The sequence below is a fragment of the Lithobates pipiens genome, unplaced genomic scaffold (genome assembly GCF_037356315.1).
Source record: "Lithobates pipiens isolate NorthernLeopardFrog02 unplaced genomic scaffold, aLitPip1_a1.2 Scaffold_3, whole genome shotgun sequence".
NCBI classification, from domain to species: Eukaryota; Metazoa; Chordata; class Amphibia; order Anura; family Ranidae; genus Lithobates; species Lithobates pipiens.
In genome coordinates this window covers 246,424,544-246,439,277 of record NW_027507790.1, presented here as the reverse complement: position 1 = coordinate 246,439,277, position 14,734 = coordinate 246,424,544, and the positions used below count along the sequence as shown (strand labels likewise).

The 14,734-nt window shown below is 49.2% G+C and overlaps 1 protein-coding gene across 1 annotated transcript in view; it reads left to right on the top strand.

Annotated features, from left to right (window-relative positions):
* The window catches only part of DCC (DCC netrin 1 receptor), a 987,065-nt gene that overhangs the window by 474,096 nt on the left and 498,235 nt on the right, over window positions 1-14,734 (top strand). The window contains exon 3 of the mRNA XM_077462998.1: window positions 9,399-9,683. Within this exon, the coding sequence (XP_077319124.1) occupies window positions 9,399-9,683 (285 nt within the window). The remainder of the gene's footprint in view (window positions 1-9,398; window positions 9,684-14,734) is intronic.

Sequence of the window (14,734 nt, the reverse complement as noted above, 5' to 3'; positions counted from 1 at the left end):
CACTACTGCTGACCGCTGCCCTATACTGCAGCAGTCCTTCATTGGTATAGGGACTGACGTACAGTCTGCTAATCACTAACACACAACCTGCTTGGTCCACAAAAGTTCTTATAAGGACTGGTAACTTGGTATAGGGTGCTACGGTACATAGGCCTGAGTGCGTTACAGTCTGCTGTTCTGTAAGGACCGCTATCGGTCCACAATACATAGGGTTGCCGTGCACTACTGCTGACCGCTGCCCTATACTGCAGCAGTCCTTCATTGGTATAGGGACTGACGTACAGTCTGCTAATCACTAACACACAACCTGCTTGTTCCACAAAAGTTCTTATAAGGACTGGTAACTTGGTATAGGGTGCTACGGTACATAGGCCTGAGTGCGTTACAGTCTGCTGTTCTGTAAGGACCGCTATCGGTCCACAATACATAGGGTTGCCGTGCACTACTGCTGACCGCTGCCCTATACTGCAGCAGTCCTTCATTGGTATAGGGACTGACGTACAGTCTGCTAATCACTAACACACAACCTGCTTGTTCCACAAAAGTTCTTATAAGGACTGGTAACTTGGTATAGGGTGCTACGGTACATAGGCTTGAGTGCGGTACAGTCTGCTGTTCTGTAAGGACCGCTATCGGTCCACAATAGATAGGGTTGACGTGCACCACTGCTGACCGCTGCCCTATACTGCAGCAGTCCTTCAGCGGTATAGGGACTGACGTACAGTCTGCTAAACACTAATACACAACCTGCTTGGTCCACAAAAGTTCTTATAAGGACTGGTAACTTGGTATAGGGTGCTACGGTACATAGGCTTGAGTGCGGTACAGTCTGCTGTTCTGTAAGGACCGCTATAGGTCCACAATAGATAGGGTTGACGTGCACCACTGCTGACCGCTGCCCTATACTGCAGCAGTCCTTCAGCGGTATAGGGACTGACGTACAGTCTGCTAAACACTAATACACAACCTGCTTGGTCCACAAAAGTTCTTATAAGGACTGGTAACTTGGTATAGGGTGCTACGGTACATAGGCTTGAGTGCGGTACAGTCTGCTGTTCTGTAAGGACCGCTATAGGTCCACAATAGATAGGGTTGACGTGCACCACTGCTGACCGCTCACCTATACTGCAGCAGTCCTTCAGCGGTATAGGGACTAAGAGTTTTGTCACAGGGTCATTTAAAAAATGACATGCAGAGGAAGAGGCAGGCCCTTCCGCAGGGGTGGTAGGGGTAGGGCAGGAGCAACAGGCTTGAGCCAAAGTGGGAAGTTGCAGAAGGTGCGTTCAATTACTTTAAAGGATGCACCAGACTTGGTTGAGTGGCTCGCTCAGCCTTACTCTTCTGCACCCTCCTCATCCTCTCGATCTGCACCCTCTTCTTCACTCTCTGCTATGTGCACCCCCAAAGACACTACCACCAACAACACGACCACCACCACCACCACCACATACCTTCCGCTTGAGTCACTGGAATTATTTTCCGATCCATATCAAGAGGACATTTCTGATGCGCAGCCACTCTTGGTATTGGATCAGGAAGAGGAGGTAGCAACAAGCGCTACTCAGCAGTCTGACGCCAGTACCCAGATCAGCCCAAGGAGGAGGTTGGTCCCCGGTGTTGCTGCCTACTCTACTTATAGCGGTGGGGAAGGTGACGTTGATGATGACGTGTCTAGTGATGTCACGTGGGTGCCCACAAGAGAGGAAGAGGAGGGGAGTTCAGAGGGAGATATGGACCAGCAGATAGGGAGGAGAAGCAGCAATGACTTACATTGCACAGCAGGGACAAAGCAGACTGCAAATGTATCAGGAGCGAGTCATCGACCATGTACGGTCACATCTGGCGCTCCCAGGACACCGGCACATGGCTCCGCAGTGTGGGCTTTTTTTAACGTGTCCGCTGCTGACAATAGCGTTGCCATCTGCAATCTTTGCAGTCAACGCGTTAGTCGCGGTAAGCCCAATACTCACCTAGGGACGACCGCCTTAAGAAGGCACATGAGCAGCCATCACCGAGCCCAGTGGGAGCAACGGAACACACAAAGCCACACTGCAGGCTCTCACCGTCCAGCCTCGTCTTCTACTTCTCCTTCTCCTCTCTCCTCACAATTGTCCTCCACTCCACCTTCCATCACGCCAAGCTCACATTTTTCTGCAAAAAGGCAGGCTTCCGTGGGCCTAATGTTTGAGCGTAAAAAAATGATGACGCCGGATAACCCTCTTGCCCAACGGTTGGCGGCTGGCTTGTCAGAACTCATAGCCCGCCAACTACTGCCATATAAACTGGTGGACTCGGAGGCCTTTCGCAAATTTGTGGCCATTGGAACACCACAATGGAAGGTCCCAGGAAGGAAGTATTTCTCAGAGAAGGGCATCCCAGAGCTATATGGCCATGTTCAGCGGCAAGTGAATGTATCTCTGGCACACAGTGTCGGTGCCAAGATACATCTGACCACAGACACGTGGTCTAGCAAACACGGGCAGGGAAGGTATATCAGTTTTACTGCCCACTGGGTGAACCTTCTGACGGCCGTCAAGCATGTAACCCGTGGCACCCGTGTAGATTTGGTTTTACCGCCACGGATTGCATGCAGGCCTGACTCTTCTTCTCCTCCTCCTACTCCATCCTCCTCCCTCTCCTCCTCAGCTGCCTCCTCCTTTTCCGCTGCTAGCGTCTCTTCCACTGCACCGCCCAAGCTCCCCAGAACCTATTCCACATGCCAGGTGAGACGTTGCCATGCCGTGCTGCGTCTGTTGTGCCTGGAAGCAAAGAGCCACACTGGCCCGGCACTCCTTTCAGCTTTGCGTTCACAGGCAGATGAGTGGCTAACACCGCTCAATTTGACAGTTGGTAAAGTGGTGTGTGACAACGGTGCCAATCTGCTTAGCGCATTGAAACAGGGCAAAATCACGCACGTGCCGTGCATGGCACACGTCTTAAACTTGGTCGTGCAGCGATTCCTTGTCAAATACCCTGGGGTCCAGGACATCTTGCGGCAGGCAAGGAAAATCTCGGCCCATTTCAGAAGATCTTACACGGCCATGGCTCGCCTTGCTGACATTCAGCGGCGACACCATCTGCCGGTCAGACGTCTTATTTGCGATTGCCCGACGCGATGGAACTCAACCTTCTATATGCTTGATAGGCTGCTCCAGCAGAAACGTGCAGTTAACGTCTACCTGTATGAACTCTGCGAAAGAAACGGTTCTGGGGAGCTGGGTTTTTTTTCACCGCGCCAGTGGCTGCTCATGCGCGACACATGCAGACTTCTGCGGCCATTTGAGGAGATCACCAAACTGGTCAGTCGCAGCCATGGCGCCATCAGTGACATGGTACCTTATGCCTTCTTTCTGGAGCGTGCATTGCGTCGTGTCATTGATCAGGCTGTGGAGGAGCAGGAGCGGGAAGATGAGGAAGTCGCAATGCTGGATGAATTCCCAGGGGGGGCTACTCTATCTGAGACAAGTCAACAACAGGAGTCTGATGAGGAGTCAGAGGAGGATGGTGCCGGGGCGGATGAGCAGGAGCAAGAAGAGCATGCTTTAAACCTTTCTGGGATCCCTGTTGTGCGAGGATGGGGAGAGGAGAATGAAGAGGACGACATTATCCTGGATGATGAGCAGGAGCCAGGCCACCACACCGCTTCCACTTTAGTGCAAATGGGGGCCTTCATGCTCCAGTGTTTTAATAGGGACCCCCGTATAAAAAGCATGAGGGTCAAGGACCAGTACTGGGTGGCAACGTACTTAGACCCCCGGTACAAACACAAAATGGCGGAAATGTTACCGCCGTCGCAGAGGGCTGTCAGAATGCAGCACTTCCAGGCCTTGCTTCGAGAAATGCTGCATTCTGCTTTTGCGTGCGCTGGCAGAGGAGCAATTCCCACTCCCAGAGAAGGATTTGCGGGTACCAATCCAACAGCGCCTGCAAGAAGAGGCCGGTTTGAAGATGTGTTGGTGACTTCGGATATGAGGTCATTCTTTCAGCCGACCCATCGACAGGTGTCATCCGGATCCAGCATCAGGGAACGCCTAGACCGTCAGGTGTCCGACTACATTGGGTTAACGGCCGATGTGGACGCTCTGAGGAGTGATGAACCCCTAGACTACTGGGTGGGCAGGCTTGACCTCTGGCCAGAGCTTGCCCAATTTGCAATCGAACTGTTGGCTTGCCCCTCATCCAGTGTCCTGTCCGAAAGGACGTTCAGCGCAGCAGGGGGGATTGTGACCGATAAGCGTACTCGCCTAGCTCACCACAGTGTTAACTACCTCACATTTCTAAAAATGAATGAGGCATGGATCTCGGAGGAATTCAACACATGTGATCAGTAGACCATGTATATGTCTATAAACAATTTTTGGAATCAAGCACACAGACCTTCTTAATTCATTTGGCTCACTTCCCTGACCCAAAAAAGCACACCGTACTATATGCCCCTACCCTCCTCTTTGAAGAGGTTGAGCGGTGTCATATTTCTACTGGGGCTGCTTATTATGAGGGGTTCCCACCATCCCTGTGCTGTGCTGACTTCCTCCTGGGTGTTCTTATTATGAGGGGCTCCCACCATCCCTGTGCTGTGCTGACTTCCTCCTGGGGGTTCTTATTATGAGGGGATCACACCATCCCTGTGCTGTGCTGACTTCCTCCTGGGGCTGCTTACGGTGCTGCTGTCAGCGCTGTATGTCACGGAGCTGCTGTCAGCGCTGTATGTCACGGAGCTGCTGTCAGCGCTGTATGTCACGGAGCTGCTGTCAGCGCTGTATGTCACGGAGCTGCTGTCAGCGCTGTATGTCACGGAGCTGCTGTCAGCGCTGTATGTCACGGAGCTGCTGTCAGCGCTGTATGTCACGGAGCTGCTGTCAGCGCTGTATGTCACGGAGCTGCTGTCAGCGCTGTATGTCACGGAGCTGCTGTCAGCGCTGTATGTCACGGAGCTGCTGTCAGCGCTGTATGTCACGGTGCTGCTGTCAGCGCTGTATGTCACGGAGCTGCTGTCAGCGCTGTATGTCACGGAGCTGCTGTCAGCGCTGTATGTCACGGAGCTGCTGTCAGCGCTGTATGTCACGGAGCTGCTGTCAGCGCTGTATGTCACGGAGCTGCTGTCAGCGCTGTATGTCACGGTGCTGCTGTCAGCGCTGTATGTCACGGAGCTGCTGTCAGCGCTGTATGTCACGGAGCTGCTGTCAGCGCTGTATGTCACGGAGCTGCTGTCAGCGCTGTATGTCACGGAGCTGCTGTCAGCGCTGTATGTCACGGAGCTGCTGTCAGCGCTGTATGTCACGGTGCTGATGTCAGTGCTCTGTATTACGGTGCTGCTGTCAGTGCTCTGTATCTCCTGCACCCTCTTGTTTGCCTACCCTGGTCCCTGACCTTCCCTCTCCTCCATTGCCTTCATTAGCTCCATAGTCCTGAATTGTCAGAACAATTTCCCAAATAAAAAAAAAATGCTTGTAGTTATCGATCCCAAATTCACCTCATACATGTATTATGCTATTGTCCAGGTGGTGGGACTACGTGCTACCCCCTAATAATTACCCCGTGGCCGCAAATTCGACCTAAAGGTTTGCGAAATTCGCCTCCCATTGAAGTCAATGGAGCCCGCGGCGAACGGTCGTTTTCGCGAACGTTTGTGCCCGTTCGCGTTTCGCGTTCGCGAAACGTCCCGTCGGAAGTTCGTCCATCACTACTCTTTAACGTAATGCTCTGACTTTGCCACTATTGCTTTGTTTACTGGTTGGCATAAGTAGCTGAATGCTATTTAAAGTAGAACCCCATCCAAAATGTTATATAACCACAACAGCCAAGCAACTAGCATTTTCAGAAGGAGAGGTCACCAGTTGCACACGTTTTCCTATCCTACCATATCTCAGCCCTTGTGATGTTCTATGATTTTCATCTTTTGACATGCAAAGGCAAACTCTCTTTTAAATGTTTTTTTTACCTAAATCTTGTCTTTTTGTTGTTTTAGACTCCGAAGAGGCGCAGATAAGAAAATGGCAAATAGATTTTCTTGAGCGCAGCTGAGTCACTATAGATTCTCAATACGAGGATTTATCTTGGTGATTGCTAATTACATTTCTTCTCTAATATCTCAGTTTCCACCCAATGAACACGAAGGGGCCGATGCGTCCTTGCGGCGTGGTTGCCTTGTGCCGTCTCCGCTATCTGCTCTCGATATCATTTGTCTGCATTGCATGAAACAGGCCCCTTGCGCATTCTATTACGGCGCACAAACGCAATTATTGGCAAACTGCAGTGTTTTACATGATAAGTGCTTTATAATTGCCAACATGCCTCTATATTCATCAATCTGAATCTATTTCCAATTAAAGAGTATTTTTACAGAACGTCAATGGCTCTTTCAGTAGCTTAGAAAGAAAAGTTGGAAGTAGGGCTGCCATCTTTTCTTCACATCAAACCCGAACACTTTAGCGGCGCACAGCAATTTTTTTTTTTAATAGTATAAACTATACATATATTTTGCTATTAAATAACGTTTCTAATCATATGACGTTAATAACAAGAGTCCCCCTTTACATCAGAGTCCACAGAGTTCTGCTTTTACATCTGAATCCACAGAGTTCCCTTTCACTCTAAGGGGGGACTCTGCAGACTCTGATGTGAGGGAGAACTCTGGGGACTCTAACATAAGGGATGCTCTGAAAACCTGTATTTAAGGGGGAACACTGAGAACTCTGATGTACGGCGCGGACTCTGATGTAAAGGGGAACACTGTGGCCTCTGGTGTAAAGGGGAACTCTGATGTAAAGGGTGCTCTGAGAACCCTGATTTACCTTAGTGTACTCAGAGGCAGGAGAGAGAAGAGGGGGGAGACTTTAGTCACAGACAGGGACAGATGGTGAGCTCACTCACCCCTCAGCACCTCTCATCCAGATGTATCTGAGGCTGCTGGACTTCCAATTTCTGGCCCCCACTTTCCTTTTCTGAGGCACAGTGCTGGGGATTGGAGTGTGGGCAGACACAGAGGGGTAGGGATGGGAGAAAGAGGTTCAGTTTGAGCCCTCTCTCGTCGGTGTGGGGGGTGGAGGAATTATTTGTTTTGTAAGTGCTGGATTTGGGCAGCGTCCGGTACCCTGAATGTAGATTAGGGGGGCATGAATTAGGGGGGCAGCTCCCCTTCACCCCGTATGGATGGGCTACCACTGATATATACACTATATTACCAAAAGTATTAGAACGCCTGCCTTTACACGCACATGAAATTTAATGGCATCCCAGTCTTAGTCCATAGGGCTCAATATTGAGTTGGCCCACCCTTTGCAGATATAACAGCTTCAACTCTTCCCGGAAAGGCTGTCCACAAGGTTTAGGAGTGTGTCTATGGGAATTTTTGACTATTCTTCCAGAAGAGCATTTGTCAGGTCAGGCGCTGATGTTGGAGGAGAAGGCCTGGCTCGCAGTCTCCGCTCTAATTCATCCCAAAGGTGTTCTGTCGGGTTGAGGTCAGGACTCTGTGTAGGCCAGTCAAGTTGAAGCTGTTATAGCTGCAAAGGGTGAGCTAACTCAATATTGAACCCTACGGACTAAGCCCTTGTACACACGGTCGGACATTCCGACAACAAAATCAGTCGGATTTTGTCAGACGGATTTTGTCCGAAACTTGTGTTGCATACACACGGTCGGACAAAGTTGTCGGAAAATCTGATCGTACGTAACGCGATGACGTTATTTCGTTACAACGGGACTAGGTTCAGGCTAGTAGCCAATAGCTTTGGTCTAGGAATTTGATCTGAGCATGCGTGGCACTTTGTCCAAACGGAATGCTCTACACACAATCGGACAAAGTCAGATCAGATCATGTTGTCGGAAAGTTTTATAGCCCAGCTCTAAAACTTTGTCCGTCGGATATTCCGACGGAAACAGTCCGATGGAGCCCATACACAGTCGGATTATCCAACAACACGGTCCGATCGGACATTTTCCATCAGAATGTCCGACCGTGTGTACAAGGGCTAAGACTGGAATGCCATTAAAGTTCATGTGCGTGTAAAGGCAGGTGCCCCAATACTTTTGACAATATAGTGTGTATAGATAGAGATAGTTTCCCAGGGACCGGGGGGTGGAGGATATGCACGGAGTCTGTCCTCAGCCCCCCTTTACAGCACAGTCACAGTCTCAACTTTATATCAGCGAACTCAGTTTCCTTTCATATCACAGCCCCCCTTTACATCATAATTCCCCCTTTACATCACAGTGCCCCCTTTACATCATAGTGCCCCCTTTACAATGCAGTCCCCTTAACATCACAGCCCCCTTTAGATTACAGTGCCCCTTTACAGTGCAGTCCACTTTACGTTAATGTAACAGGGACTGTTCTGTAAGGGGACACTGTAACGTAAAGGGGGCTGTGATGTTAAGGCTCGGTTCACACAGGGGGCGACACGACTTGCCGCGCCGCGACCTGACAAGTCGCCCCCGTTCTGTACTACGGAACCGTTCTAAGAGGAGCGACTCGAGTCGCTCCGACTTAGAAAAAAGGTTCCTGTACTACTTTTGGGCGACCTCGGGCGACTTGCATTGACTTCTATACAGAAGTCGTTTGCAAGTCGCCGCTGAGGTCGCGGCAGGTCGCGGCAGGTCGCGGCGCGGCAAGTCGTGTCGCCCCCTGTGTGAACCGAGCCAAAGGGGACTGCATTGTAAAGGGGACACTATGATGTAAAGGTGGCACTGTGATGTAAAGGGGGGCACTGTAATGGGCACGCAGCCATGGCCGCACAGCAGGAGGTGAGCGACAACCGCAGTCACCGTTCATCTCCTGCTGTGCATCCTGGTCATCAACAACCACAGCACGGGCATTGGGGGCTCCTGCTGTAAATAGCTTCCTCAAAATATTACAGCACCCTGCCTCAGTACTCTGGTTCTTGGGCAGGATTATGCAAATATCTAAATCTCTTTAGATATACAGGTGGATGTCCATCTGGCAGAGTGGGCATTCTTAGGCAGGCTATATTTGCATGCAGACCACCCTAGGTAACACTGGCATGTGATGCTGAGCCTCCACGATTGAAGAACTGAAATCCAACGAATGAAAGCGAGTCTGTTGGGGACAGTCAGAATGGGTGGCAAACGGGCTACATCATGATGGATGTCTTCCAGCCAGGAAATGTGGCGGGCTCTATCTGACTTGCTGCAGCTTCTGATGCACACTGTGAGAGACAGAGTAAGAGTAATCAGAGTAAGCAGTTTCGTTACAGAAGAGGAGCTGTGGAACTGTGCCAGATTGAATGGAAGGCTGGAGTTTAGCTTTAAAATATTTAGAAGTTTCAATATCAAACAACTGTTATATTACTTTTAATTTTGAATCTATACAAACCTATATGACAAGGACATTGCATTTGACATTTTGTAGGTTTAACCCCTTTGTGTTATATTTTCAGGTCCGCTGAGGTTCCTCTCCCAGACGGACTCTGTCACGTCTTTCCTGGGTGATACGGCTTTACTGAAGTGTGAAATAGTTGGCGAGCCCATGCCCTCTATCCATTGGCAGAAGAATCAAGAAGATCTGGTACTGATTCCTGGTGACACGCGTGTGCTGGTCCTGCCTTCGGGGACACTGCAGATCAGTCGACTTCAAGCAGGAGACGCTGGACTCTACAGATGCTTGGCCAAAAACCCCGGCAGCTCCAGGACGGGGAATGAAGCTGAAATCCGCCTTTTATCTGGTGAGCGTACTTTCAGATTTTTTGCATGCTTAATTTTGGATAAGGACGTTTAATGCTCTTATGCTTTCCCTTCATGTGCCGCGGACGTGGCACAGACAACTTTGATTGAACATTAGAAGACTTAAGTGTGAAAGTGGCATGGTGAATTTCTACCTTCCTTTTTGATTTCACATCCTTAATCTGTTCCCACCAGTGTTTCATTGAAGTCACCACCTATAACCTAACCTTCTAGTGCTGCCATGGTGAAAATGTCTGTAGCGCTTTCCCCCATCAGAGCCACTTAGATTAACTGGTTCTTTTCCACGACAGTGCTGAGGCAGCCAGACACACAAATACAGTCCATTCACTGAGGCTCATTGAATAGTCTACGTAGGGGTTTGTCTTTTTCTGTATTTTATTGCTGATAGGAACTATGGAAGGGATTTGGGGTGGTGTAGAATATTCCAAAACTTCTGGACACAAATATATGGAGCAGAATTCTCTAAACAGTGACAGCACTGTTTCTTTTCACTTACAGCTGGGCACCATAAGATATTTTGTAAATCAGATGCAGCAAGACTGGAAGAGTCTTTAGATTCATGGCTGAGGACCATGAAGTAGTTTGCAGAACAGATAGGCTAGACTAGAACAGTCTATTGGTTCACAGCTGGGGACCATGAAGTAGCTTGTGGAACAGATAGGTTAGACTGGAACAGTATTTAGGTTCATAGCTGGGGACCATGAAGTCGTTTTCAAAACAGATAGGCTAGACCGAAAGTGTATAGAGTTCACAGCTGGGGACCTTGAAGTAGCTTGTGGAACAGATAGGTTAGACTGGAACAGTATTTAGGTTCATAGCTGGGGACCATGAAGTCGTTTTCAAAACAGATAGGCTAGCCCGAAAGTGTATAGAGTTCACAGCTGGGGACCTTGAAGTAGCTTGCAGAACAGATATGGTTAGACTGGATCAGTCTAATGCCGTGTACACCCGGCCGGACTTTTCAACAGCAACGGTCTGATGGAATGAATCCGTCGGACAATTCAACCGCGTGTGGGCTTCATCGGACCTTTGCTGACGAAAAATCAGACAGACTTAAGATTTAGAACATGTTTCAAATCTTTCCGACGGACTAGAGTCCAGTCAAAAAATCCATTCGTCTGTATGCTAGTCCGATGGACGAAAACTGACACTAGGGCAGCTATTGGCTACTGGCTATGCACTTCCTTATTCTAGTCCGGTCGTATGTCATCACGGTCAAATACTTTGGTGTAATTGTGTGTGGCCAAGTCTGTTCGTTCGGAAAGTCAGTTGGAAGTCTGCCGAAAGTCAGTCGGGAAGACCGTCGGACCTAGTCTGCCGGAAAGTCCGGTCATGTGTACACGGCATTAAGGTTCATAGCTGGGGACCATGAAGTAGCTTGCAGAACAGATATGGCTAGACTGGAACAGTCTAAAGGTTCACAGCTGGGGACCATGAAGTAGCTTGTAGAACAGATAGGTTAGACTGGAACAGTATTTAGGTTCAAAGCTGGGGACCATGAAGTAGTTTGCAGAACAGATAGGCTTGACTGAAACCTAGTATAGGGTTCACAGCTGGGGACCATGAGGAAGCTTTCAGAACAGATAGGCTAGCCTGGAACAGTAGGGTGCCATGAAGTAACTTTCAGAACTTATATGAGGCTTTACTCACACAATCCAGGGACAAGGTCAGTCCATAGGTGCAGCCCCTTTTTAGTAGCTGGGCATCCAGTCCCAAGGAGGCCAGGGGCAAGCAGCCCCTTTCTTCTTTTCAGCTTACTTATCCATTCCCTAAGGAGGGAGAATGACAATCTGCTCAGGGATGCAAACTATTTAACAGCTCTCCCAGCCACCGACTTCGCACACCTCACCAGGGATTGGCTGGGCTCTGCTCAATATTAAGGCTGGTCATGTAAATGCTCCTTCCCTAAAACCCAGAAACTTCTTTTAGAGGCAGGGGGAAACAATCACACTCTGAGTAGACTTTGTGCTCCCTGCATTGCGACCGAACTGTCATGGAGAGCTCTGGGCCTCTACAGGACAGGCTCTTGATCATGTGACCACTGTTACTGTCAATAACAGAGATCATGAGCACTGTGACCAAGCTATCATAGACAGCCCTGGGTATCAAGTTATGATCGGGAGCTGGCAGGATGGGCTCTCAATCATCTGACCACTGTTACAGCCAATCAGGGCTGCTGTTAGAAATCATGGGGCCCCATGCAGCCTACCTGATCCACTCTCCATTCTGAATGCAATTGCCAATACTCTGAAGCAGCTGACGGGAGGGAGAGGAGAAGAAGCTGTCAGCATCGCTGGAGGGGTACATGGGTGGGCCCAGCAGCAGGGCGAAGGTTGATGATTGGTGTTGCTTACTAGAACAGATCCCCTGTAGTTCCCCCTTGAAACAGCCGAAAGGGGATTGATTCCAGTAACCCCCCCCCCCCCCCCCCGCCACACTAGTCACTTCCTTCTGTCCATGATTTTATTCTTCATGCTGCCTGGGCCCCCCTGCTGAAATGATAGGGCCTGGGCCCTGTACAGGAGGACCATTGGTACCCTCTTATCAGCGGCCTAGCAGCCAATCACAGAAGTCACATGACTGTAAAGTCAGTCCCACCCGTTCGGAGTAAAGACCCACTTAAAGGAGCTGGACGGTAAGGAGTTAAGACTGAATATTCAAATTCTTTAACTACTTGGCGCCCGCGCTGTAGCCAAAAGACTGCTGCAGCGCGGGCCTTAATTGCCAGTAGGGCATCCATGGATGTCCTCCCGAGCAAGCACGGATCGCGAGCGGATAGCACGCGGCTCATTCTGTGATCACCGAGCCTATGAGACTCGGCTGATCACAGATCCTAGTAAGAGGTCGAACCTGGCCCCTTACTATGTGATCAGCAGTCAGCCAATGACGGCTGATCACGTGATGTAAACAGAAGCTTCATAATCTGTATTTTTTTTTCTCAAGCTGTCAGCGTGAGGGGAAAAAAAAGCTGATCACCGGCTTCTGTCAGAGGGACATCGGTCTATCTCTCAGAAAGCCGCGGCTGTGCCCACCAGTGTCACCTGCCAGTGCCTACTGTGCCACCTACTATTGCCATCTATCAGTACTCACCAGCAGGGCCGGAACAAGGTCATCCAGCGCCCCGGGCAAAGATGCCAAACTGCGCCCCCCTTTCCCTTAGGGTTTGGGTCAGGGTGCCCCCTACTCCTGCAATAAACCATTGTGCCAGGGGCACCCGCCCCGCCTGCCCACCCCTTGTCCCAGCCCTGCCCACCAGTGCCACCTACCAGTGCCCACAGTTCCACCCACCAATTCCCACTAGTGCTGCCCATCATTATCTAATAATCAGTGCCACAGATCAGTGCTGCCTATGAATGTCTCCTACCAGTTCCTACCAGTGCCCATCAATGCCACCTATCAGTGCTGCTTATCGGTGCCACCCATCAATGCCACCTCTCAGTGCTACCTATCAGTGCTGCCTCATCAGTGCTTATCAGTGCCACTTATAAGTGCCCATCAGTGTCTATCAATGCCCATCCGCGCAGCCTATCAGTGCCCATCAGTGCAGCTTATCAGTGCCCATCAGTGCAGCCTCATCAGCGCACATCAGTGGAGAAAAATTACTTGTTTTCAAAATTTTATAACAAACTATGAAACAGTTTTGTTTTTGTTTTTTATAAATTTCAGTCCTTTTTTGTTTTATTTAGCAAAAAATAGAAAACCCAGCAGCAATTAAATACCACCAAAAGAAAAAAGGTCTATCTGTGTGAAAAAAATGCTAAAACTTTCATTTGGGTAAACTGTAGCATGACCGCGCAATTGTCATTTAACGAGTGACAGCGCTGGAAGCTGAAAATCGGTCTGTGCAGGAAGGGGGTCTAAGTGCCCAGTAAGCACGTGGTTAAAAAAACGAATGAATCTTTAGCGTATACACCAAGCAGAATGGGAGATTGTAAACAGCACAGTCACTTTCTGCAATTCCCCCGTCAAATTTCACACCCACCACCGTCTTTTCTTGAAACGGTCCCAAAAGCACAACGCTGCCTAAAACTTTATCCGGCCCGTCAGTCTCCCAGCATGCTCCACCTAGCGAGCGCGCTGTTCGGTCTGAAGCGTAATTAGGAGATCTTGCAGTAGGTGGCTTGTTTGGGAATTTGTATTTTGTTAAACAATAGAGATTTATCACCGCCGCTCGTGCTGGAAATGACGGATCTTTCAGATCGGTATAATTTTACTAGACTGGCAGATTTCCCAGCTTTTTTTTTTTTAAACTCAAAGAAAAACTCCTGATGTGAAATCTCGCAGAGCTGACATGATGTACTACCACCGCGCAACAAAAAGTATCAGCTGTGTCACACAATAGAAGCAATGAATGGCTTTTTATTTATGGGACGATAGATAAATAGCAGTGCTGGAAGAGGGAAATATTTTAGAGTGTTTACCTGAAAAAAGCAATAAAAAGACAACGAAAGGCGATTGAATGTGGCTTCCTTCAAAGTGAACACTTTGGCCCAATGGTTGTCAACTTATGAGCTAAAGGGGGTCTCAAATGTGGCCTCTGACATTACCAAAGGGTCGTACATAATGTTTAATATACACTATATTACACTATACACTATTACACTGTATTACCAAAAGTATTGGGACACCTGGACACCCTGGTTCAGTTGAGCTTAAAGGGCTTGTTTAGACTAGTGTTAGACCTCTGAAGAGTCACCTGTGTTGGATTGCTTTTCAGAGAGCATTTGACAGGCTGTGAGGAGGTGTTGGGCCATACACTAAATACACTATATTGTCAAAAGTATTGTGACGTCTGCCTTTACACGCACATGAACTTTAATGGCATCCCAGTCTTAGTCTGTAGGGTTCAATATTAAGTTGGCCCACCCTTTGCAGCTATACTAGCTTCAACTCTTCTGGGAAGGTTTAGGAGTGTGTCTATGGGAATGTTTGAGCATTCTTCCAGAAGCCCATTTGTGAGATCAGGCACTGATGTTCGGAGGAGAAGGCCTGGCTCGCAGTCACCACTCTAATTCATCTCAAAGGTGTTCTG